Source organism: Papilio machaon, chromosome 8, assembly GCF_912999745.1.
Source record: "Papilio machaon chromosome 8, ilPapMach1.1, whole genome shotgun sequence".
NCBI classification, from domain to species: Eukaryota; Metazoa; Arthropoda; class Insecta; order Lepidoptera; family Papilionidae; genus Papilio; species Papilio machaon.
The window spans coordinates 3,662,410-3,690,372 of record NC_059993.1 but is presented as its reverse complement, the minus strand read 5'-3'; the positions used below and the strand labels follow the sequence as shown (position 1 = coordinate 3,690,372).

The 27,963-nt window shown below is 35.6% G+C and overlaps 1 protein-coding gene across 2 annotated transcripts in view; it reads left to right on the top strand.

Annotated features, from left to right (window-relative positions):
* Positions 1-27,963, top strand: part of LOC106720730 — a 64,417-nt gene that overhangs the window by 19,240 nt on the left and 17,214 nt on the right. For both annotated transcript variants that reach the window (XM_014515482.2, XM_014515484.2), the window contains exons 3-4: positions 12,318-16,210; positions 16,785-17,013. In XM_014515482.2, coding sequence (XP_014370968.2) covers positions 12,318-16,210; positions 16,785-17,013 — 4,122 coding nt within the window. The remainder of the gene's footprint in view (positions 1-12,317; positions 16,211-16,784; positions 17,014-27,963) is intronic.

Here is a 27,963-nt window from a genome sequence, read left to right as displayed (position 1 = left end):
GTCTATAATGTACGAGTATATAATACGAGTGTTTATGATTTGAGTACGAGGTAATGTTTTGAAATTGTTGTGTTCAATTACTACTTGAAGGTTAGATGATATAAAAATACATTCGATTAAACAAACATTTCAAGTATTTTTAATAAAATGCATAAAGTTAAATTGTTAGTAGATTTTGTGTTTACAAAATTTTAATTGACACTTCTATCTTTCTAGTAATGATGCATATTTTATCGCGGCAAATGTCACACAATTGTAACTAGAAGCATTGGATTACTTAACGGTATTAACTAAAATAATGTAAAAGCAGACATCAGCACATCAAAAATGGCATAGTCTGTTCTTGTCTGACATTATCGCTTCCGCGTAATGTTAGCAAACAGTACGGCACATGGCCCCGCGATTGCTGCACTCTTGTAAACAGACATTGTGTTTAAACATTAACTGGTTACATTCTGTCTACATTTCTCCCATCTAATAGCATTAATAGATAGCATTTAAAATTTAAAATTACATTCTTAAAAGATCACTATATTTTATTGATTTAATTGTTTTGATAATTTTGACTCTTTATTCGGTTTTCGGAGTATACATTATAGGCTCATAAGTGAAGTTGATACTGCGTTATATTCTGATAAAATTCATGTACTTTTAAAAACATTATAAAGAACTCATTATGTTAGATTAATAATCTAAACTTTATTAGAATTAAAACATAAACCATATTAGTACATAAAAGATTGAAGCATCGCAAAAAGACATGAATCTAAAATTAATGTCAACTGACCTTTACCTAATGCATTTCCACACTTTAGTTAGAACAGCTTTACCAAGTAGGTAATAAACCTTATTGTAATTAGTAATCGTTACGTAATTACTTAAAACTAGGTCATTCCTGCTTGAATATCTTCAGACTATCGATATATTGCAATTTATTACAATCATTCAGAAATCGTCAATATTTTAGGTCTCTTTCTATTATAGCTTTAACTTTAAATAGGAATAACGTAATATTTATTTATTTAAAAAATGTAATTCTTTTCTATGAAACCATTAAGGCCATCGTAACTATTATACATAAGTGTCCATTTCCACTGTCACATTGAATAACATCTATTTTGTATATATGATAGTCGCTCAGTGTAGGTAAATAAAACATGCGACTCGGTACAAAATGCAGTTAAACTCTTAGTGGAAATAGGATCTAAGCTTGTGTCGGAAATGCCAGTTGATGTATAAGTATGGACCGATTTAAAGAACGCGCCGCAGTGTCAGGGCTTTACCGTTAACCTCACTGTTACCTCATAAACCGGAAACCACACCATAGTGTCACAGTTTTTATTTACTTAGATAAGAAGTTTGGCTTTGAAATGATTTAATGTAACGACAAGAAACTTATACATAAAATTAATAAGTACCTTTAATTTAAATAATGCTTTTTGAATCGTTCTCACGTATTTTTTTATGTTAATATATAATTATATTCGTTTTTTACCCTATACATAATTTTATATCTTAATTATAATCCACATTTAATAGTCCGTAACGCCATCTATCATACAAACTAAGTAACATGAGTTTACTTTTATTACAGGCGTTTGTATCTTCAGAGTTATGTTACTCCGTGTCTAGATGGCGTAAATCTTTTATTTTTTTTATTTATTGTAATTAATCGTAGATAAATCATTTATCATAAAATAATATTAGTTTTTTTGTCTCTTAATATTACAATTAACCAGAAACAAAAAGAACAACCAGAAAGTTCTGTAAGTTTTGAAGCTAGGTCAAATTATTACTGGAATGTACAACTTAAATTAAGTTTTTTTACACATATTTGAAAGTTCTTTTGAATACTCGATTACTGATTACGAATTATCTTGCTTGGCAATCAAGTATTGTTTCAATCAAGGTATCTTGAACATGTTTTGTTTATCATTTACACCATAGATTTGTTGGTAACAAAATTGCGCAAATTATATATTTTATTACATTTTATTCAACTAATACCTTAAGTACAAAGTATGCATGTAAAAATATATATTAAATACTATACTTTTTTTAAATATAGACCAGTGAAATAAGATTATTTATAAAGATATAAGCTGCTTTAACAATTAGCACTGCTCTTTACTAGTACTACAAAATAAGACCTGTTAAACGCCTTTTAAATGCCAATCCATTTAAACACAATCAAAGGAATATGTACCTTATGTACAATGTATAGATTTTATATTTTAATAACATGGTTTATATGTTGCTACCCACGGGTATATCACAGAGGAAGTCACATCCTGTGCAACCACGCGTGGCTTGAAAATAACAAGTGGCTGTAACACAAGGTTAATTAATGCTGTTTTTACAGACTGTGGGGGCAAATAAACGAACTCGCTTTATGCGTAAAATAATCAACGCCTTTGAAGCACGACAGTTAAACAATTGTTTATTGTTTATACATTGAATAACTGTTTCTGAGGCCTAAACCTATGTATAAAATATATCGTTATCCCTTTCATTATCTTTTGCAAAACAGATATAAAATTATGTTTTAAATAGAGATTTTGGTCTGGAAACAGTTACTTTCTAACAATATTTTAACAATTTACTATAAAAATATTAAATAAGGCAATCTTATTATTTAGTTAACATATATTAGACATTTTTTTGTTTCTTTTTAACATCCGATGCAAAATAAACGTATTTATCTGACCGGACCGAATGGTGGTGATATCGCGACCGCTCGTTGATGTCTTTTTCTCTTGAAATATAATGACGCACGACTCTTGGTTCGTTGTAATTAAGTTGCAATATTATGAGAATCATTATTATCAGTTATTGGCACTGATTAGACTTAAAGTCACTGCCGAAATAGTTTTACAAAAACGTACTTTCATCTCACCGGTTCCCCTAGAAAAAAATGAGATAGCTACTTTTTTATGAACAGGTATTCCATCAGTTGATATTGAGGTGAACAGTTATGTATATGTGTTATATACTTCTACAACTTGGGCATTTTGTACAGACACCAAAGTATACTACTTACTTACTCGTAATACTTTTTTTGTTAACTTCTGTAACGATTGTTGTAAACAGTTAATTAATTTTTTGCTCATGATAATTTATTTTCATAATGCTATAAGGATATTTCTAATAGTTTTTGTAGAGGAAATCAATGTGGTGTGCTTAACCTTCGGTATTTGTATAATTAGGAAAAAAATCTGTGTTTTATACATATAATTAACAAAATAATTAATTTTGTCCTTTATTAACTAGCCAATTGATATTTTTTAAAGTTAACAGTAAATGTAGCATTCTAGAATTTACAGATTCCTAACTATTCTAAGTAATTTACTTTTGTCTAAAATACTAATCATGTATTTTACATAACCAACCGTAAAAAGTCGTTAAGCCAAATAGCAAATTTACAGTTATTATCAAATGATTCAGAACCATATAAAACAACAATAAATATTACATAACGAAATGTAAACCTCGTGGTGTACTCCGAAAACCATTTTTTCATCACATAACACTACAAGTGGAACCGAACAGTTGTCAAGCAGGTACTTGGCTAAATGTTGCACAGTTAAATGTGTGCGTAGGCGACCCACCTACACTACCAACAGACCCTTAACCATTCGTAACCGAAGCTTAGTGTTCTATATACAAAACTCAGCGTGGTGTTTGGTCTAGTTCGCCTTAGCAAGTTCATTGTTCGGTCAATGTTCAAAATCACAAGTCGTAAACGCCAGGCGCATGATGAACGCTTTTTTGTACCATTGACCCTCGTTTGAGGTAAAGCGTTTTTGTTCGGGCTTCACGAGGCGCTTATGACTTTTTGTCACTGAACAACGATTTGTTGTTGGCGGTAAGACGCGAGGTGAGTCACGTTGTAGTTTAAAGCAGTCAGCATAAAATATATCGATATAATTTTTAGTTTTTTCATATAACTTAGCTATGTATGTGTCATTCTTGACGTTTTCGGTGCAAATTTGAGTTCAATGAAATTGTTAATTAACGATTTATTGAATGTCTCATTGGTGTTTAGAAGTTAGTCAATATTTATATATTGCCAATCAATGTGATGTTAATTACGTCATAAATCTCGTTAAATTGCAATTTACACTAATTTCATATAAATAAAAAGAAATATCTTGGCAACCAGCAGCAATAATTTGATTATACTTGCACATTTTCTAGGCCTTTATTTCTCACGTTTTGTAATCGTTTTTCAAGTAATATAACACACATATTTTAAATACTCAACAGATTAGAAATACAAATGCTGACGCAGACATTAAAAATGTCTGCACGAAGACAACGCAAACGTTATTAATTTCTCTACTTATAGATATTTAGCTTTTACCTGAGATTTCTCTCGAATTTAGCTTTTAATTTAATTATATTCAAGTAAAATTCCCAACAATGTTTGGTAAAATTTTACGAATAATCGGCAATATCGTTGACTTGAAAAGAACAAACACATTTTGTATTCGCTGTTTTTTTAATTCTTATAAATTGAATTCAGATTTCGACATATAAAAATATAGATTTTTACTAATCAATTCTTAAATCTTTAATATGGTGGATTTACATTATTTGAATCTCCGATTTTCAAGTAAAAAACATGTACAATGTTAGGGTGTTATCGATATGCTAGGACATCACTAGCGGCGTGGCGAGCGCAGCGGCCGGCGTTCCCTGCGCACATCCGCTTGTGCGCTCAAGCCCGCACCCGCGCCCGCTCGCAGCCTTGCCACGCGATTACCAAAAACTTTAAACTATTGTAACTTTTTTGTTCCATTTTCAAAATATTATTTCGTTACAAACAGTTTTTTTTTAATATTGTGAAATAACTTGTGTGTCGTGATATAGTGAACGTACCAGTTCTGTGTCCGTTATACCAATTATTATTAAACAACATCCGTCGCTGTGTTAAAGTTTTAAGCTAGTTTAAGAACTTTCAGCCAATCTTGCCACTCGATGAAGCCTTTAAAGGAAAAGTCTTTCGATATTGTATTAGTGAAAAAGTAAGTAAAATATAAAATATCATGTAATATGATACAATGGCATAATGTGTTACTAACTTGCGTAGTGTAACTTGATTCCTTCACTGTCGAAACTAGGAAACCCTTCGCGTGCATAATCGAATAAAAAACATTTCTATACTTTTTAATTATTTTTGTATTGTTTTTGAATATCACCATTAGTTATTACCGATTCGTTTCAAGCATGGTCATTTTTATCTTAGATATGAATAATTGTTTTTTGAATTATAGACGGATTGAAACTTCTGTGGCCTTTCGGGCTCTCGGAATCAATTCGGTATGGGTTTTAAGATGACGTAAGACCGGGCCTGAGTGGCTTCGGAGACGGGTTATTCTAGCACGTACACTGCCGAGGACTTTTAACAATGTAGCGAGCTGCTTTGTTCTCGTGGCTTATACTACTATGTTTCATTTAAAACAAAATCTGGACGTGATCTCAGGGCTAGAGAAGTAACACTGTGATTTCTTATGAACTACTTGTTTAAAATATGTTGTAACTGTTTTTTTACTTTTATGACATTAAAGGGGTGATAGTAGGTTTTCCTACAGTTATCGAATTATGTTAATAAACTTGCTGACAAGCGTTGTTAGTGATTCAATATCGAATTTTGTTATGAAGACATTATATTAGAATTAGTCTAAGACACCATACACTATACAGTTAGTGTAAACATTGAAGTGTCTTTGTAATTTGTATGAACAAGAGTGTCACTTGATTCATCCGTACAATTGTAAACTGTACAGATTTAATGTCTTAATTTTTGTCGTAGTCTATTCGTACTTTTAGACTAATATTAACTAACGCATTTAAATAATTGGATTGAAAAAGTCGGTGTTAATTTATTTTAAGATATACGAATCATTAAGAAAACTTCTGTATCCTTAAGGCATGACTAAGATGTCTTAATTTTCGACGAGTTAAACATTATATACTTAGTTAAATGTAAATATATTTATGTATAACGTATACCGTATATATCAAGTAATACCGTAATGTTTATAAAAACCAACGACCTGGATACCCGACTCAAATAAAGCGGTTGAGGTTCACGCCAAAATTTTTATGCGAAGTTATCGATAACGATTTACATGCAATTATAATTAAAATTACCAGAATGTAGCTTATAGGTACAAAAATAAAGAACCGATAAAAGATAAAGGGGTAGGCAGTAATTACGACTATCATTCTCCTATACATTACGTCTGATTTAGGTCTTTGTCTCGCTGCGTATTTTGTTCTATTAAGGGCCGTTTTTATTAACATTAACAGTAGTTTTGTACTAAATCTCGTTGTTTGTACTTTCGTAGCCATATTTGAAAGGTTTACTCGCGCAACCACAATGAAAACCTGTTTAACTAGAGTACCATTTCCTTTATAATACTGGAGAGGATATATAAATACATATAACAATATTTATAACTTCCTTATAAAATATTGTAAATGAAGAAATAAAACAAATAATATGTTAAAATGTGTTCATAGATTAACTAATCTTTAACTATAGATAAAGCACGTATTATTATAAAATGATTGATCTTTAACACAACAATTACTTTAGTTGACACATATAAAAGAATTTGTTGAAGTAACAAATAGTAATAACAGACTAGCTAATGTTCAATCTTACTAATATTTTAAATGCGAATATTTAGATGGATGGATAAATGTTTGTTTGAAGGTATCTCAGAACGGTTGCATGGATCTCGATTAAATTTGGCTTAGAGGTAGAGCATAGTCTGGAAGAACATACAGTTTACTTATTACGTTTTTCTTTTAATTCCGCGCGGAAGGAGTCGCGGGCGACAACTAGTAAGAAATAAAATAAAATTAAAATTACGAATTTATAAAAAAAATATTGGAAACTTGTTTCAAATTATGTAATGATACGACACGTACCATATTTACCCAACTATATTAAGATAATTTTGTAAAAATATGTAGTTAATATGTGACATTAAATAAGCATATTCAGTTGAAGCCTTTGCTTATGCAACCTCAACTATAAGGCTAGATGTAGGGCTCCAGTATAGATTGTAATTTATCGGCCCACGTCGCTCTTTATTACGTTCGTACCTAAGTAAACATACAGACCAAAATATAGACCGATTGACCTCGACAGCCTCCTTGCATCCCACGTCCAAGCGACTTGGCAAGCGAGCCTTGGGTTTGCGCCAACGTTGGCCAAACTTACTTTCATTGTCCGATTATGTTTGTATTAGAATAAGGACGTCCGATCATGCTTCAACACATGCTTAAATATCTTTGCCCGTATTCGTAATTCGAGGCCATGCTAACGTAATAGCTTATGTTTGCGTAATTGTAACATACTTCTATAGGAAGACAATGGGGCGTTGTGATAATTCATTATTTATGTAGACTTTCATAAACCTAAACTGTAAAAGAGGAATTTTGTGTGTCAACCCATTGTCTAATGTATCTAACCTTGGTGAGAGAAAAATAAAGCTAACGGAATGTCTTAATACATAGTGCACTTGATCATTTATATTTTTTCAATTAATTTTAGTCTAGGCTAGCTTCGATTAAAAACATCACGAACAAAATTGAATAAAGAAAACCAAGATGTAAATGTAGTGTATATGTGTTTTAATTTTAAGTCACGTAAAACACTGCGTCCCATTATAAATCTATTGACGTCTTTAATGTTGATACTAAGTTTGCAAAGTAAACATGTCACTACTGGACAAACTGATTCTACATTCATAACGCGTGGTTAAGCGTGTTTAAGGTTTTGAAAAAGGAATCCGACCCTTAAAAGTACTATGACAAACAAATTATTATAATTAGTAAACAACGATGTTCGTTTAATTTTTTGAACAAATCTTTAAAATCAGTTATTCGACTGAATACCCGTATGTCCAACATATTATGTTTACAGGGTTATTTTTCTTTAACAAGCGAAATAGTTAGGCTTTCGTACCGTTATGCCTTTTTTAGATTAAGTCACATAAGAGCAAAATAAAAAAAATTGAACACTTTCTTAAAAAGTATTTTTCTTGTCCCTTCCTTTCTTTCTTTTTCTAACTTTGACGTGCTGTAAATATTTTTTACACTAACGTGTATTCTACAAATTATTTTAAAAACTACGCCTATGTAAAGAAGAATTCTTTGAAAATTATTTCGCTCTGTGTTTTAATAAAATATATGTATAATTATACTCTACTTTGAAAGTTAATATAAACAATTGAACTAACATATGTTCATTTTTTATTTATTATGTATGCCGCTACTACACCTGTGAGTAACATGTGCTTTGAAACTTTACTTTTTTGTATACAAAAAAAACCTTCTTACATTACAACGTAAAATTATAAGGTTTCATATGGAAGAGTAACTTAAATCGAATTACTTAAAGTAAAAAACAAGGGCGTTCACAATTATGTACTGGTAAGACTTTTGGACTACTCGGGTATTTGTGTGACTGAGACAAAATAAATAAAATAATAAAAAAATTCAACGCGACTTAAGAAAGTGAAAGAGTTCCTATAAAAGTGTTGCAAGTTATTAAAATAAATAAGGCTTGGCGTATAGTCTTAAATGTTTATTGTTTGTTTTCTAATTATTTATTGCTAGCTGAATGTAATGGCTTTATAGGTATCGAATGATATCGGAGAGATCTTCGTCGTCGGAAGCGGTAGAGAAAATCATTTCGTATTTTTCATCCGCATCGGAGTATCTCTGTGGTTACATTAATTTTTTGAAAGTGGTTAACTAATTGCTTATTGTTGCGAAACAATGTTTACTATTTTAAATAATTTATCGGAGTGATATTTCTTGAATTATTTATGTTATTTTATTAAGTAATAGAAGCCAGCAACAACATCTGTTGCTCAAGTGAGCCGGCTCGACCGGTAAAATATCACGACCACACAGAAGACAGGCGTGAAGTGGAAGTTATTGCACGTTTCTTCTAATGAGTTTGCGTTCCGGAGGCCTAATTTTAGTCCTCTTTTCCTTCTCCACTCTTTTTCTATAAGGAAAGGATGGAAACAGGAAGTGGATTTGATAGTGGGGTCAACGCATAGGAAGGGGAAATTTTCTCTATCTGTGCGTCTACTCTTCCTTCGATTAAAGGTAGGCAACGCATCGGCAATTGGGGAAGTCTATCAGCAGCTGTCGGTGAATTCGGGTGGCCGCTTACTCGTTTGCCACCTTATAGTATAAAAAAAAGTTAGACAAAACTAAAATGTGGCCAAAACTAGCTTTTTTGTCTAAATCTCTGAGAGTTCTGAAACATTTTTTTCAAATAAATTCACTTCAGTTTTATTAATTTTATAAAGTAATGTTAATAATTGTAAAGTTATATATTCAATTTGTTTTTATTTCGGAAACTATATTTTAATGAGTTTAGTAAGTTTTATCGATAGCATTCGTGAGGCGAATCGCTTTCAAGTCACGCCGCGCGGCCACCCGTCCGTGGTGCTTTCTACTCATCAGATGCGTCCATACCACTACCATTTTAGCCATAGCATTCCGCGACTCTCGTGCGCGGAACAACTTGAGCAATTACAACGATAATTAAATCATTAAATGACTCACGAATACCATTTTAATAGTAACACTATTGAATTTCAATATTTATTTATCGTATTTTATTATTATATTATTTATTTATTAAACGCTATTATCAGTTCAGTGGTAAATCGTTTGAGGTCGTCGTATTTTGTATCATTTTTTTTTTTATTAAATTGAATAGTTTAATGAAATATGTTGCCTTATATTAATTATTCTTTGCGAAATTCACGTTTTTATAAAGTTCTTTTGTAAAGCAATGATCATCGTAAAACATGAGCAGTTTCATTAATTCACACATATCTCGTGCGTACAATCTTGTTGAACAAAGAAACTGACATCTTGATACTCAGAACCTGTCGTACATTATGCTACTGAAAACTGTTATAGAATAACAAATTAGTCTTTGGACAATCACATGGCGAGGTTTTAAAAAGCTGTTATGTTCACTCAGTCTGTAGTCAAAATCTTATTAATATTAGGTCCTTACATATGAAATTGGCGTTTTGTATGGGAGGAACAAAAAGTCGAATATTTTTTAATATAATATATTTAATTAATCAAAGTATGAACCATTATTTTCTATGCACTTTTGCCATCTCATAGGTAGTTCATTGATCCCTTTACTAAAAAAACCAGTCGGACGGGAATCAATAAAATCTTTGAAGGCGATTTGGACTGCCCCATCGGAGTTGAATTTTTTCCCTTGCAAGAAGTTATCCAAATTTCGAAAAAAATGGTAATCTGTTGGAGCAAGGTCCGGGGAGTACGGAGGATGTCTTAGACTTTCCAATTGAAGCTCTTCTAATTTAGTAGCCGTCTGTTGCGCAGTGTGTGGTCTAGCGTTGTCGTGAAGCAGCAGTGGCGTGGAGCGATTGACCAGCCTAGGTTGTTTAGCCGCTAGCTTTTCCATCATGGTTTGCAATTGCTGACAATAGACATCAGCCGTAATAGTCTGGCCAGATTTGAGAAAACTGTAATGAACAATACCGGCACTAATCCACCAAACGCTTACAAGTAACTTTTTTGGGGTTAATTTTCGCTTGGGGCAGGATTTGGCTGGCTGGCCAGAATCCAACCATTGCGCTGAGCGCTTCCGATTATCGTAAAGAACCCATTTTTCACCACAGGTAATGATTCGGTTTAAAATACCTTCATTATTGTGCCGGTTCAGTAATGTAACGCAACAGTCGACGCGCGTTTGCCGGTTTGCTTCAGTCAATTCGTGAGGTACCCACCTTTCAAGCTTTTTAATCTTCCCAATTTGCTTCAAGTGAATTAAAACAGTTTTATCACTAACATCGCAGCCTGCAGCTAACTCGGACGTGGTTTGCGATGGATCCGCTTCCACAATAGCCTTCAACTCTTCATTATCAACTTGAGTCTTAGGCCGTCCACGGGGCTTGTTCTGCAGATCGAAATTTCCAGAACGAAAACGTTGGAACCAAAAACGAACTGTGTTTTCTTTTGCAACACGACCGCCATACACATCATTCACCCTTCGAGTCGTTTCCGCAGCACTAGTGCCACGGCGGAACTCGTACTCGTAAATAATGCGATATTTTAAGTTTTCCATTTTGTAAAATGAGTGACGCAAACAGAAAAAAACAGAAGAAAAAAAACAAATGAATGACGCTCATCGAACCACAAATACATGAGTCTATAGCTGTACAAATTTGAATTTGGAATTCCTTACCAAAGAGGAGAAATTCGTGATTAAAGTGGCCAGTACGAAAAACGCCAATTTCATATGTAAGGACCTAATATTATAAATGCGAATGTTTGGATGGATGTTGTTTGAAGGTATCTCCAGAACAGCTCAACGGATCTCGATGTAATATAGCATAGATGTAGATCATAGTCTGGAAGCACACATAAGCTACTTATTATGTTTTTTTTAATTCTGCGCGGACAGAGTCGCGGGCGACAGCTAGTTAGCAAATAAATACCAATATTATATGAATTACTTGGAATTATTTTTAGTTTTTAATGTATCGTTATTTATTTAACTAACATTTATAATGTAGAATTATGTATGTAAAGCGGTTTTAACAAGAGGGCGTTCAGCATGAATATTTGTCAGAATATTTGGGTGAAGTTATCGACATAATTTGTATTAAAAAATGTGCAGCGTACCGGTCGTAAAGTACATAAACAAAACCTCATACAGATTTATAGTATATGTTCGAGCAACTGTCACGAAAATATTTGCGATAGACCCTCAGTTGCAAAATAATGTCATGTCAATTAAATTTGTTCACTTATCGTTAGTACTACTGAGTTTCCATTGCTAGCAAACTTGTACAAAAATATTGTTATTCGACTGGTGTTGCAGCAGTGAAATCTAATGGCAATTATAAGTTGTAATATATAAACGCCTACTCAAAAAGGAATCTTATTGAACATGTACTTCTTTAACTTAGAAAACATTGCTCAGTTCGAAATCGTAGGCGCGCTTTGTTGGTTTACTTATCAAGTTGTTTTTTTTAATAATTTATTAAGATTTGTCAAATAATTTCGTGGGTTCAGTTTAATAACTTAACATAAAATGATTTGATCTAGTAGCTGTTTAAACCATTTCGACAGAATGTTATAACATTATTTGACAAGAAAAGAAAATCACCGCCTACTTGGTTATAGCAAAATTAGTAACGGTGTGTACATAAATTATGCACAAACATACTAAAATTTACACATTTAATCATTACACCAGATGGTATTTAACGGATATTCTTTTACAGATTGGGGCGTCCAGAGTGAGGCGGGCGAGGCGAGTGAGCCTGAGGCCGGTCGTATGCGGCCCGAGGACTACCGCCTCGTGTTCCTCAGCTCGGATTCGTCGTGTCGCGAGGACACCGAGGACTCCTCCTCCACCGCCTCCTCAGCCGCGCCACCCGCACCCGACGACTGCGACTGGGATTACTTTGAGCCCGGCGCGGCGCCAGCGCCCGTATCTACGAGCGCGCCGCCGCCCCGGCACTCGGCGCCAGCCTGCCCGCGCACCTGCTCATGCGGTGCCGAGCCGCGCATAGTGGCCGTTCCCGTGCCTGTGCCGGTGCCCGTGCCCGCAGCGCTGTGGCCGGCACTGCTCGCCTTCCCCGGCCAAACCCCGCCCGCGCCCCACTGGAGCACGTACCCGGGGTTTCCGCCTCTCGATGCCGCGGCGCTCGCGCGGCTCACCACGGCCGCCGCGGTCGCCGTCACCGCCGCCGCCAGCGCCGCCACCGCCTCAGCGCTGCCGCTCGCCAACAAACTCGAGATGACCGTCGAACGGACCGATAAAGCCATACAATCGGAAACGTCACAAGCCCCCGACGCACCAGATAACGCGAACGATAAAAACGATAAGCCTGTCGAACGCCCAATCGATTGTGAACCGTCAGACGACATAAAGGTGATCGCCGAGGAGGACCGTTTGTCTGTGTCACCGGAACCAGCGGAAGCAATGCCGGGCCATCTCGAGGCCGAAAACGCTTTTCCGTCTTCGAACGAGTCCGCCGACTCCAGTGACTCGGAGGGTGGTGTCGCCCGTCTGAGTTATGATCTCCGGAGCGGCGCACCAGAGGAGCCCGCCACGTCCGACGAGGATTCTGATGATTCTGGCGGCGGTGGGGGACAGTTCTCGCGCGTCTTTGTTGTCAATCCCGCCGATTCGTCGTCAGATTTGGAAGACAACGCGGACAGTAGCGGAATTGATTGCGACGATTCTTACGACAAAAAGTCTGATAGTTTAGAAATAATCGGCTTGGAAGGTGTGCAGAATGCAAATAACTTAGAAGCAAACTTAAACGAAAATGTACAACAGATCAATGAAGCGAGTAATATTGTTTTAGTTGAATCTATAAGTTTTTCCAATGAACATTCCGAGATTCCCTATGGCAATAATAGTGATGAGGAAAGTGGCGATGAAGCTAGGAATCGGTCCAGTCTTTCAAAATTTTGTGATGACAATATGCTTCGTAGTGAAACGTGTGAAGAATTCAACAGTTTTAATGCCAGCTGCAGCACTAATATAGATAAATGTGATTATAAGAACTGCGATAATAATCAAAGTAGAAGTACCGTATCGGAAAACTTGGAGTGCGATTCGTTGGATAATAGTTTTAATTCTGACAATAGTATAAAAGTAAAAGTAACGGTAAAATTACAAGACGAAGTATGCGACAACAAAACTTGTGAAATTCAAAGCGAGCCACCTGTCGTTTTACCGTCCCCGGAGCCCAAATCCGATGAATCAAAATCGGCGGGCGAAGAAAAAATAGACCTGTTCAAAGGAATTGAACGAACTCTCAGTGAACTATTGAAGAAAGAGTTATTGGAGGAGCAAGGGGAGGAGAAAACACACGGTGCGCGACCGGCCCGCGACGTCACGGAGGGGAGCGCGGGCGCACCTGTACTCGCGCCAGTATGCCGCTCGCGCTCGCCCGGTGCGGACGGGTCCGCGCGCTTCACTAGCCGCGTTATGATAACGCAAGACCGAGTCTCCGTAGTCACGTCAGACACGACGCGGCTCATGCGGGACATTACTGTGCACCACACCAATTCCCAAAACGTACTGGAACACGACGCAAGCGCAACAACCTCGCAAAACGATACAAACGAACGAGTTTCTGACGACGAATCTGCGCAGCCTTCGGGCGGAGTGACTGTTGTTAGCAACGCGGACACTCTCTCGGCTGTCGTATGCCTCGAGGAGGGGCTGGCAGACGACGACTCGTGGGTCGAGGACGTCAGCCATGACGAGGATGCTACAACTACCTCGGACAGCGATTCCGGCGACGAAGCCTCACTTCCGACCCGAGGAGAGGACTTTGCCTACTGCAGACGTTCTTTAGACTTCACTTTACACACGATCGTCGAAGAAAGCTGCGAGGAAAGCGAAGCGGAGAATAATACGAAGAAATCTCGACCCATATCGGCCACTGAACTAGAAAAGTATTTTTTCTTCGGTCTCGGTGACGGAAGAAACGTTCGCGAAGATGACGACCAGGTTTCGGAAACGTCTAGTGTATGTAGTGAAGGTGGTGAATCGATTGTGGACAGTGAACAACCGAAACGGAGTAACGACAATGACGAACTCGTGTCGTCACGTTTGGAAAAATACTTCTTATCCGGTTTCATGGGCTTCAATCAAGAGAGACGCGATTCGGATGGGTCTGGCAGTGTCGGTAGTGATAGTGAGGGTAAACAAAGCCCAGAGCAACGGCGAAAACGGTTAGTGCGTGCTCGCGGTACGCCTCGATCTCATTCTTCTTCCTTGGATAACTTACTAACGGGCGACGAACCTTCTCAAGATGCGCAGGAAGTGTCGGACGGATCTAGTACGGAAACTGAAGATAGACACGAGTCACTCGAAAGGTTAGATATGCCAGGAGAAGCGAAAAGAAAAAAGCAAAGCAAAAAAACGAGAGGATCACCCGCAGATGAAAGGCGACAGTCGATGGAATTTTCAGAAGAAGCTAGAGACGACACGAGGTCTGTTTCGGAGGGCGAGGACGGCAGATCCACGCCTCGGCCCGAATTCCCACCGCTCGGATCTGAATTATCTGAATCTAAAAAACAAACTAGTAGAGATAGTGGTTTCGTGGGTAGCTGCGATGACCTTCTAAGAAACGGCGACTCGAGCGCCGAATTTACCCGAAGTCATGAGCCTAAAACAGAGTTGGAAGAAATCGTCGAAGAGATGAGACCTGATTTAGACGAACGTGTCGAACGCCCACCGTCCTCCCGTCCGCCGCCGAGTCCCTTGACGCGTAAAGATAGCTTTAATAATTGGTCATCCGACGAAGAAACCAATTTAATGATGACAAAGATGAGACAATTCTTTAAGCAAATGATAAATTCAGGGAACGTTAGGACGTCCACCCCTGCCTCGACGAATTCTGAAAGTTCGAGGCCACCGAAACCACCGCAGCTTTTATATTTTGAAACCGAGTTGACCCGATTAATGAAAACTGTTCCCGGTATTCGCGACGAAGAGGTTCGCGAAATAGTTGAATACTTGTCGAGTGAAGATACATGGAGCGATTCCTACGACTCGTCCGATTACGCGGGATCCGATCTGGAGGGCACGTCCGCTAACAGGTCCGCATTAAGGAAACAAATATCGGACAGCTGTCGGGAAATAATCGACGAGTTCGACCGGGGCAACGACGCCGGTTCGCTGGAGCGTGACGCGGTTGGGGCGTACCAGAAGTTGGCGGCTACATTGGGCCGAGCCGGTGAAGGGTCTCCACCCTTATTCGGAAAAGTTATGCGACATATAGGCGGGCGGCTGGTGGCATTGATGCACGAAGTGTCGGGCGGCGCGTCCCCGAGCACGGATGACGACAGCGCGTCAGAGCCGGGCGCGTTGGCCAGGAGTCGATCTCACGATATTCTAGAAGCGGCAGCGAGTAGAGGAAGCGTGGCTAGCGACTGCGAAAGGTTTTCATGGCGAGGTAGTTTCGAATCTGCTTTGTTGGCGGCTGATTCGCGAGGCACGTTGGGTGGGCCTAGTTGTGAGTCGCGAAGATCACCAGCCGGAGCGGACCTGGCCGCACAAAAGTCACATTCTAGAAGTTGTGGTGCTATTGCGGGCAGTGAGGACAGGTTGTGGCGCGGCAGAAGGAGGGCTTCTGCCCCCGACGCTGAGGTGAGCACAAGAAATACTTGAATATTAAATAGTATACTTATTTTAAATTTAGACTATATTGATTTCTGTTAGTACCTATGACCGCTTAAGTGACGAGCGATGACAAACACGTCTCAAAACCATAAACAATATATCGTAAAACAACAATAAGCTTAACAGCAATAAGCAATAAGCATCGCAGTTAGTACGAATTCAAATAGTAAGTACTCGTATACACTGTAAGTATAATAAAATATCTTACCTAATGTGTATTTCATCTTACAACTTTACACATATAAGTGTTTGATCAAAATATTATAAGTCAATGTCACATTTTGTTATAGGGATATAAACATACATTCACGTCTGCATTGTAATTTTGCAATTAAACAACGACATACATATGATATAACCTATTTTATGACCATAGTCCGCAATAACTAATTTCTATTATCATTACTAATTTCTCTTTAAAAAATTAAGGTATTACTATATTTATCGTGTTTATTTTTCATATACAATAACATATTGTAGTAACAAAATTTTATATAGTATAGCCGACTTACCTTGTAACCATGTCATCATTTGTTCACAGTCTGAAGAAGAAGAGCGTGCTGGTTCACTACCGAGATTACCTTCCATCACGGGCACAAACACAGTGCCGGCGGGGCCGGTGAAGTCAGCGAGGTATCGGGCGCCCGGGTTCCGTAGCGCGACGCGAGCGGCCTCTGCGCCCGGCCTGCACCTGCCTAGGAGGCGCAGGCCAGCCCCAACGCCACACCAGCCGACGCCGGCCGCACCTGCATCAGCGCCAAGTCTACAGGGTAAGTCACTCACTCAGTACTAAACTATGTAATGGAACTCTGACACCCATTACCTCTATGAAATTTCGGGCTTTGTTCTCATTCCAGAGTCTTTGTGCAATCTTCTCAAATATTATCAGTTGAGATTGTGCAAGCACTATCTTAATACTTTATTGATCATATTCTTATTTTGGTTACTTATCTATAGAATGTACCATGTGCCATATTCAAGATGACTGCCGGTCTATATTTTTTAAGCCCTTGAGTTTATCTATTAGGAAATAGTGTTCGCTACAAGTTAATTCCACACTGTAGGAAGTTGTGTGAAAATGTAAATTTGTTGTGCGGTTTTTAAATACCATCCAACAAGATGGTATTTATAGGTATTTAAAGTATTTGAATATTCATTATTTTAATAAACGTCTTTTGAACACTGAAAAGATGGAAATAATAGTGATGTACTAATAGATAAAGATTAGCTATGTTCTTTAGCAATGTTCCTAATCGAAGTCCAGTAAACTGTAACTGTTCATCTTAATGCACAGTTTATAGCAAGTACTACTCTTAATACAGGATTAATTTATGTATGTATTTACTAAAAGCAGGAAGTCTTCTACCGGTAAAACGGTTGCAAGGTATTTTTAATTGCAACATTCACCTCCATGACTAATCGGTTAATTTTACTGCATTTAAATTCAAGAGATAACTAAAAGAGAGATATTAACGTATATTGAACAAACTATCAAGTTTTGTCGTGGGGCAGACACAGCTGTGACAAATTTGTTTGAACAATAGTATATTCAAGGTTAATTGGATTTCCCTCTACTAACACAACCAATAATAATTTAACATCCGATTTATGAATTGATTACCATTTCACTTTTACAAAAGAGTAAAATATATTTGGAGATGAACTATTAGAGAGAACATTCGTATGCCAATTACACATTTATTAAAATGTTTTAAAAAGTTTACGGCGCCAAGTAGATATTCCAAATAAATTTATCAACATTAAAATTGTACCTCTCGCTGTAAGGGGTAAGAATTTGTTCGACTCTCGCGTATCATTATACATTTGAAATTTGAGTTGAGGTTATGTTAACTCAACCGATTATTCAACCTCCTCCTAGTATATCAAGCTCCTAAGAAAGGATATTTCTGATTAAATTTCTTGCTCCACTTATCATGCTATTTATTACTTATCGTAGTCAAGGTTTAGCTTATACGTCATAAAAAAATTGTACCTATATACTTGAACCGAAATTTACACGTCATATGTTCGGAATTCAGTCGTATTCGCCTTGTACGACAAAACGACTTAATATGAACGACGTGTCGACAAATCGGGGACACTACCAATACTGTACTGCGGTGTACTCGCAAATGCCCAAAACAAAACCAATTCCAACCAACCTATGAGTTGTATTCAAAAGCATACGTGATTCAAACAAATAAATTGAAAGTAAGCTAAGAAGAATTCTATTTTGTCAGTTAGTTATTAATTATTTGAAAGAATTGATATTTTTTCTTTGAACTTCTGTTATCAAATACAACTATTGTGTAATACCTTTGGTGTAAGATTTTATAATAATATTTATAACAACATAGATATTCATAACATCAATATCTCTGATATAATAGCGATAATGTTAATTTATGTGTAATAATAATAATAATAGTATTAATAAACCCCAAACAGCATCATCTAGTTTCATATTATTTGTGTTGATATTTTCTCTTTTCGAAGCGCGCGGCTCATTAATTTGGTTAATAAAGGCTTATTTTGCGGACCGACTTGCGATCGACTTGACCAGCCACAAAAGTGGGGCTAACTGTTTCCAATACTCAGTATCTCTTTGTTCTAGCCTACATTCCTCCACAAACTCACCGGCCTTAATGTTCCGTGTTTACAATGTACCACGTATCGATGTTTTCTTATTCTTTTCACTTATAACTAATTCGTAATTTCACCTTGTTCTGATCGCATTAATGTATCCGCGAATTGCAAATAGATTACATATGACTTTATCGTAAGATACTCTGTGCTGAGCAATTCTTTATGTTCCTTGCCTTGCATGTTCATTTTGTTACATGTTGCTCTATATTCCAAATTAAGATTGCAATACAGGAATTTACGAATTTTATCGTATTGGGTACTCACTCTTTGTAGTACTAACTAAACGTTCTGGGTAAGCAAAGGGTATCTACTCTTTGGTCTTGAGTACGAAACATTTTGTTTTATTTTATGAACACATTTTTTTGTGTCATTGTCATTTGTTCAAAATGACTCACTTCGTGTTAACTACATATTTCTTAATTAACACAAACCTTTTTATTGTTAATTGTACATTGAACCTTGAAATTATAATCATTTATTTATCATGAAGTATACGTCTGATAACGGTTATCGATTAAATAGTACTGTCACAACATGAATTCAAGTTTATTATATTTTGCATTGTATTCCCGATAACAGCCAAAAAGTACGAGTAACTTAGTTTATCATTTTAAAGCTGTCAAAACTATCTTCACATATTTATAAGTTACGATCTAAGTGACAAAACTTATCTTAAAATATTATTAATGGGAATGTTTGTATGTATCAAAGGATGGATGTTTGTTAGACATATCTACAGAACGGCTGCATGGATCTCGCTAGAATACATGAAATAAGTAATCTGGAAGAACACAAGCTACTAATTTAGCTTTTTTAATTCCGCGCGGATGGAGTCCCGAGCAACAGCTAGTAATTAAATATATTATTGTTTAAGTATTATTATTATTTAAATTGAATAAAACCTATGAAATATGATGAATTTATTATATAGAAGTGAACTGAAAAATAACCATCCAACAAACGAATCCCTATTACAGTAACGTTTGTTCAGTATAACCAATTTACGACGACAAATATATGAATTTTGGAAAGAAAAAAAATCATAGATTCAAAACATTCAAATTTTTTGATTAGAAAGTTGTTTTTAGCTTCATCTAGAATTTAATAAAAATGTTAATTATTAAAACTTTCTCGATTAAATTAAATCTCGATATAAATTCGTCGAATCTTACTAATATTATTAATATTTGGTTGGATAGATGGTTGTTTGTTAGAAGATATATCCGGAACGGCTCAACAAATCTTGATTCAATTTGTCATAGAAGTAGAAGATAGTCTAGTAGAACACATAGACAACTAATTAAGTTTTTTTAATTCCGCGCGGATGGAGTCGCGGGTGACAGCTAGTATGATATATTTGCGAAGTGTTTAAAACAATATGAAATTTGATACCCTAGACGAATATAAATTCTGTTTCGTAAGAGAAGTTACGTGGGTAAAAGGAATAGTTCGATACTGTTTATCGGATTATACGTAACACCTTTCAAAAGATCAGTGCAAACCAGTTCTCTGATAATGTTTTGATTAATCAGATGTAACCAACGCTCCAAATATACATTACGCATCGCTCTAAGGCGTTACGTTACGTATCAAGTTTTATAATATTTGTACAAATTATTTAATTACATAATTAAAGCTTTTTAATTTCTAAAAGAAACAATGATCGGATCCAGATTCTTTTCCTAAGAATGCAAAATAAGTTTTACATCAGTATGTAAAACTTTGATTACTAATAATATGTAGAATTTTGATTACTAATAATTTAATCAAATTGAGCCAAATATAGTTTTCTAGTTTTTATCATACAAAGTAGTTGGTTCTTTGGTTTCGTTACGATGTGTAGATGAAGAGCTAAGCAACCACTGAGTATTCAATTCAAACTTTAATTAAAACAAACAGTTCCCTTCATACGTGCAAGATATTGCCCATAACCTGTTGGTACATTACGTCATATTCTAGACGTAAATGGACAGTTAAGTTAAAAACGGTACTGTTTATACTAGATCAAGTGACCCGTGTGAATATTGCGTTGCATCGATCACACATATTTTTACATTATAACTACACCTGATTATAATTCAATGAATTAACAACAATTTAGACAATCAAACTATTTTTAAAAACATATCGGTGTTGTTGAATGTTAAAAATACATCTGTGTGCATATTAAAATAGCTAGAAATAACATGCTTTTTAGATTCTTATAATAAAGGCAGAAATATTTTCAATTGAGATAAAGAATTTAAACAAGTTTCTGATGTTGACGTCTGTCGTTCACCGCTCGCGGGACGTGTTCAGAATTTTAATTAAAAATTTCATTAAGACCGGTATCAATTGATCGCATTTCACTGTTATAACATTAAGTGAGTACCCGGATACTGCCAAGCCCGATATTAAATACCATGGTAATTGTATACTAGTAGGAACTTTAAAAAAAACATATAACATAACAAATTATTTTTTAGTGTTACTATCAAACAAAACCGTATTATTATGAAAGTAAATCAAATAGTAATGTCCCCATTCTCAATATCCAGGTTATCAAACCAAAACAACTTCAAATAAAGTCATGCCAGTCATTTGGTACAACAAAATAATGAACGATCAATATTCGTTATGCATCTAATTTTTTAATTAACCGAACTGAATTCTAATGGGTGGCCTTGTTGTGTAGGAATTGTCACATAAATTCTCTTAAACAATATATATCAATTAATAGGTTTATCACAAACATACTAAAATCAAACTATACTCAATAGAATAATGTTTAGTCCCTAATTTTAGCTTTCTCTTACTAAATTTGTACTAAGGGACACTTTTCGTTTAAAAAATCGAATTAAATTGACACAAATAACTAGATTTTATCATTGGCATGATTTCCAATCGGGGAAAGTCTTAAAAATATATTATAACAAGTAAATTATCTGATGGAATTCACTTCAGTCGATTGGGTGTGGTCTAGGCCCCACTTCAGATATCCGTCATGTTATAGTGGATGGACGAACTTTCTTTGCGATTTATATGCGATGCAGTTGTGGATAGTTAACATTGATAATACTGTAAGCTAATCTGGGACGTAAAGTACTGCACTCTATTAGTTTTAGGCCACTTAAGTAGTCCCTTTGGATTGCCCTTAGAGATGATTAAAATACTCGAATACGTTATTTAATAACTCAAAAATTAACCAACGCGAATATTCTTATACCATAACAGTTGTTCATACATGTCTTTTATTAGTTAAAACTATAGCACATGTTACCTTTTGAAGTCAAATCTTATAATTCAATAAACATTTGAAATGATATGGTTTTTTCATTTTTAAGAAAATGTTACACTTAGTCATTGTATCTAAAATTTAATTAAACCATCGCAGAGTTGCCGCTTTTATTATAACCTATATTTTACAAAGTTGTGAATGCGACGTTGCCAGTTTTCGATAACGGTTCCAATGTTGCAATATTTAAAATGTTAATGGCATTTTTCGAAATACCTTAAAAAATTTAAAATGCAAATCTTTTCGATATAAATTTGAATATCTGGAATAAACAACCAGCCTAAACTACTTTCGAAAATTAGCAAAAATAACTCTACTTACCTAATAAAATAGTAGATAGTAAAGACGAAATTCTTAACTTTTATCCCAACCCAATACTTTAGGCCATATGCCATAACTGATTCGAAGTATGCATTAAGCCAAAACAAAATAGTAAGGTTTATTTTACCTTGTATATACAACCTTATAAACTAGTCGAGACTTGACCTCCATTGCCTAATTTCATGCTTAAACGATTATGTTTACCTCTATGTCTTAAACAAACAATGCCTTAGTATTCCTTTGAAAATTGCAGAATTACTGACAGTCAATCAGGTTCTAGTAGATATTGTTAACGTTTTATTTCTTGTTTTAACCATAAATTTCCATTGTCGACACACCATAACAAAACATTATTGTTGTCTCTTTTTTCAAAAAAAATAAAGGTATGACAAAAGGTGTCTCATTTTTTTCGACGCTGGAAAACACTGACCTCTTTACATAGTCAGGCTATAAGCATTCGTATTTTGTGCCTAATTGATTTTCACCATTTTAGCGCTGAGGGTAGCGGTTAGTGGCGGTGGTGAATATTTGAACTAATGATGATGATGATGATGATGATGATGTAATCCCGGCCGATATCGGCCACGGCGACTGTCTTCAGCTCCGGTTTTGACGTTGGTGTGCTCGCATGTGGCTTATGTAGCCAATTTTGTTTGCGAAAATCCTCGCACACTGCGGACATGAGAGCACACTGTTCACGTAATTATAGCTGATAGCCGCAGGTGGTCGGGCTTTCAGCTCGTCGCGTCTGGCATCTAGCTCAAGGAGCCGCCGGTTTTCAATAATTTTTTTAATTTTTTGAACTAATAATAGAGATAGAATTAACTGTCAGTAACATACACTTTTAAGTCGGAACGAAGCAAAGGCTGTTATTTACAAGGAGTGACCTGTTGACGTAGAGGTTGGTGCAGTTTTGCACTAAATTTATAAAAGTAAATTTTTATTGATTTTCATTTACGTAAAGATTGCGAGAAAGGAATGTCTGTAGGTTACAATTACATCCGTATCTTTAACCAGTTGTTACGTAAGCTTTAATCGATGTTTCTTATAATTAACCTCTTTGTTCGGAAGCGAGATAATGAAATGTTATTTCTTATTTGTGCAGAAGTATAAAATAAAAGGTATCACTTCCCTTTGAGAAGAGAAACTCGGAAGTCATTGTTCATTACTGTTTTTATCGACCACATGTGACCAATTGTATTACCGATGATTACTTTATTCATGTATTATTACATTGTTTTCATTTTGACTTATACGAGTACATTGCGATATAAATACTGTGTCACCTTTGAACGGTAAAGTGTAGTAGGCATAGATTTTATTAAACTCGTCCACAGATTAAAATTAAATAGTGTCTTAAAACTAATTAGGTTTATTAGTCAATAAATGAAATAAGATAAAACGTATAAAACTTAGTTCATAAACACATGGCAATTCTATATATTATTTCAGAATAACCCATACCAGAATCGGTCACTTCTTAATATCTGGTGCAGCAGTATAAATATTTATTATTTATCAGAAATACTTGCAGTCAACCGGAACTCCGTAAACGTGGAATGGAAAAAAATCTTAATTAGTAATCTTTGTTTTTTTTTAACCATGCAAAATATTTCTCTTAGTGTTATAATGCGAAGTGCTCTGGTGTTGCCAATTTCATAATCAGCGAAATGTCAACGGCTCAAAACAACTGTCGATATAGAAAGGTTGATAATATCGTAGGGCTGACATTCCGATGACTTGTTCACTGCGCCGTGACCATACTGACTGCGGCTTAACTGTGCCGTGACTAGGCTGTGACTGCACTGACTGCGCTATGACTGCGTTGCTATAGTAGTACAATACGGTGTAGTAACACATAAGACTCGGTCGAGTACGAAACGCTTAATTTAAATAATATACGCTTTGAGGCTCAACGTCTAATACTGCATTCGTAACGGTATGGTCTCTTAATCCAATTGATTACCGACCTGTTATTGCTAAAAGACGCCGTGTTAGTTCTAATGAACACATAGTCTTAATCTTAAGTCCTATTTAATAAGGCAACTGGACTTTACTTGGCTCGCTAGCTTAAATCTTATTGTAATTATGTCGCTTTAGTATAACAGAAGTTATTAGCAATTAAATTCCACTTAGGTTACTATCTCTAATAAGCCTTACTTTATTGGTTATATACTTTTAGCTTTAAACCATATGGCTAGTTTGCTACCGTTGCTATTTACTAACTAGAGTTCCGTGCTCTGTAATTGGCTTATTCGTTTAGTTGCCTTTTGCTCGCTTCCAAGTACATTTAACAGTATAATCACGATTTACTCGACACTTCTTTGAAATCCAATTGACAGTATATTTCCTTATTCCGTCATACCTAAAGTACTTCGTTTTGTTTTACTGTCTACGATATTGTGATCGTTGTATCAATCATAGATAAAAACGAGTTATCTAGATGAAGCTTTGGTTCTAGAATAGCGTACCACTGCCCCGAGGCCGCCTAGCTTTTGTCCGAATGACGCAACCTAAGATGAGTTCATTACTAGACAATAAGTTACCTTCGCATCGTTTCTTTAAACTTGTTAAAGAGAAGGGACCTTTATTCACAAGTTTATAAATCTTTGAGGCAAATCACGTAATTCCAAATACTCCCATACACTTTTGTAAAAGAGTTGTCTATCTCTCTTTTTCTCAGGATGTTTGGGACATCTCTGGGATTATTTTACATTGTGAAATTTTCTATAACGTGGTTTAAACACCTCATTAATTAATACTATGAAACTCTAAGAATTCGTGTTCAATGAACAAACCCAATTGAAATTATACATTGTATTTCTGAAGATATAAACAATAGTTAAAAAATTTCACAAAGAATATAAAAGCTGCGTACAAAATGTGTTGTGTAATTTCTAAGTTGAGTTCAGGTGCAGTCTGTTGCAATGTGTTGACAGTACGCGCATCTCCCAGGTTTGTGTTTGCACTTTATCTGAAAGTAAACTACTGAACACGAAACACACCCTACTTTTGTTAACAAGCACTGTTTATGTCCCTCAACATAGTTTGATATTGTTTTGAACGTCATGGTATATGAGAGTATGTAGGTTTGAATATCAAAATCCCCAAAAATTTGTTTTGACTTTAAAATAAATTTAAAAATTCGTTTAATCGTACTTCGGTTTTCTAAATGTTCAACACCCGAGCGCCGACCTCTATGGGATTCGTGTTTTTTACCAAAAAATTCAAAACTATAAAAATATATACATACTTAACTATGAAAATACATAAATCAAATTAAAAGTGAGCAATATAGACGCAAAAAGGTTAGTGCATCTACTTTCTCGCCATCATGGGAAAACGGCAAACAGCTCTCCGAGATGACGACTTTCTCCCGCGACGTCATCTATATCATGTATTACGATTATTCTTAACATTAACCTTTCTTTTTTACACAAACAATACATTAGATATGCTAAATGCTGCATTCTTCTATCCATTAACTTCTATTCATTGCGTAATATAACAGGTCAATGAACTGTCTAACCAAACATCTCTACTGATACTGTTAAGAGCGAAGATTTTTTTTTAAATAAATTTATGAAATTACTTAATGTCTTTCAATAATTATTTCGCCATTTAATCTTATTCGAAAGTAAGGTACTCTATTATTATAAACAATACCTATTGAAATTCATTGGATAGTTTTGATTAGGCAACGCTTAATGGCGGTAATCATTAGATGAAATAATTTTAAATAGTTAGCGCTAGTACATTGTATAGTTACTTTCTACTTAATTGCTAACAGTTAATTGACTAAAGTTAACTATGTCATTATCGCTTTATGTCACGTAATGTTTTTGTATGGTATATTATTGAAAAAGAAGTTAAACCATAGCTAATCTTATATGCTTACAAGATTAACTTGAGCCGTGTTATTGGCTTAAAAAATTGTGTCTATTGATCTACTGAGCACGAAAACAAGGACAAAACTAGCATTATATGTATTAAAAATATACTGAAGAATATTTGAAAAATTTCTAGGTGGTTTGAAACGAAAGCTGTTGGAACCTTCCTATAAGTTACTTTTACACAATCATTTACTATAGAAAATACGAACCAATCACGATGTATTCGTAGACTTTGTCGTATCTTAACTAATTTGTCGTTTTTGTTTTAAAGTATTCAAAACGAAGTAATCCAAAAAACTCAGTCAAAACAATGATACTTTACAACGGTGAGTATCGTAGTTTTGTAACAGTCACGTAGTGTCAGTGAACACCCCCCCCCCCCCCCCCTTGCGCGCCGCACCGCGACCTCTTTCCCCCGCTGTCAGCCGAGCGTACCTGTGATCACTGCCACTGACTGAACCGCATCATTCACGTGATACCTCTTTACTAGTAAATTACCTGTTGCTACCAACTTCATGTGGTTTGATTGATACTTTCGTTTGTCTATTGAACGGTATCTTATAACTTTGTAATATAGGCGATGTAGGAAGAACCTAAAACTCACGAACATGTGATCGTTCATCAGGTACCCATGGATATTTCGATCCATGCAGCGGAAACATTTACAATAGCTTTCAGATATCTTTGCGCTTAACTGCGCAAGAGTCGCAGCGCAGAACATAATTTTAGGTGTAGCGTGGCGTAGCGGGATGCGGGGGGAGGGCACTGCTAAGCACGATGACCTTGTGCCACCGAGATCTTTGAAAAGAACTATAACTCCCTTAAAAGATCTCATAAGAGTTGTAACTGTTTTCACGTCGCTTGGATCGATTTACGTATGTAATGATGTAAAATAAGTGAGAATTATTGCGCAAAATTCCATGATTGTGTAAAATGGGAACATATTCATTTACTCTTATAAAAATAATTTAATTGTTCTTTGTATGGATGTAAATAAATTTAACGTATATGAAATATTATTAAATTTTTATCTCGCTTTTCATATTATAGAGCAGTGAATAAAGTATTTTTTATAGCCTTTAATACATGTACTTATTTTAAAAAGAGTAAAGTATTACCACATATAAAGATTTTAAAACAATTTCACGCAGTAAGCCCCGTGCATTCAATACTAAACGTTACGAAATGTGTTGTCATTCGAGTTTCCTGATTACAAACACACCGACAGACAATGGCAGCACCTCTGGCTATGACGCTTGTAACAGGGTGTCAAGGCTAACACATTTTTGTATATTTTATTCCTATTGACTTTATCACAAACCTCTAAATTGACATTTTGTTTCATTATCCATGACTGGTAGTAATCAAACTGGATTTTACACGCTCAATATTATTATTAATTTAATTCGATTTTAAATCAGTAAACTTATAAGGTAGACACTGACAATGTTATTGAAGTAGTTTTTTTAGATAGAAAAACATGTTGTTTATATCAACAAAGTTATAGCCAAAAATAAAGACTACTAATAATAACTATTTTGATATTGTAACATTAGATTGTCATAATTCACGCTTTAGAATTTTGT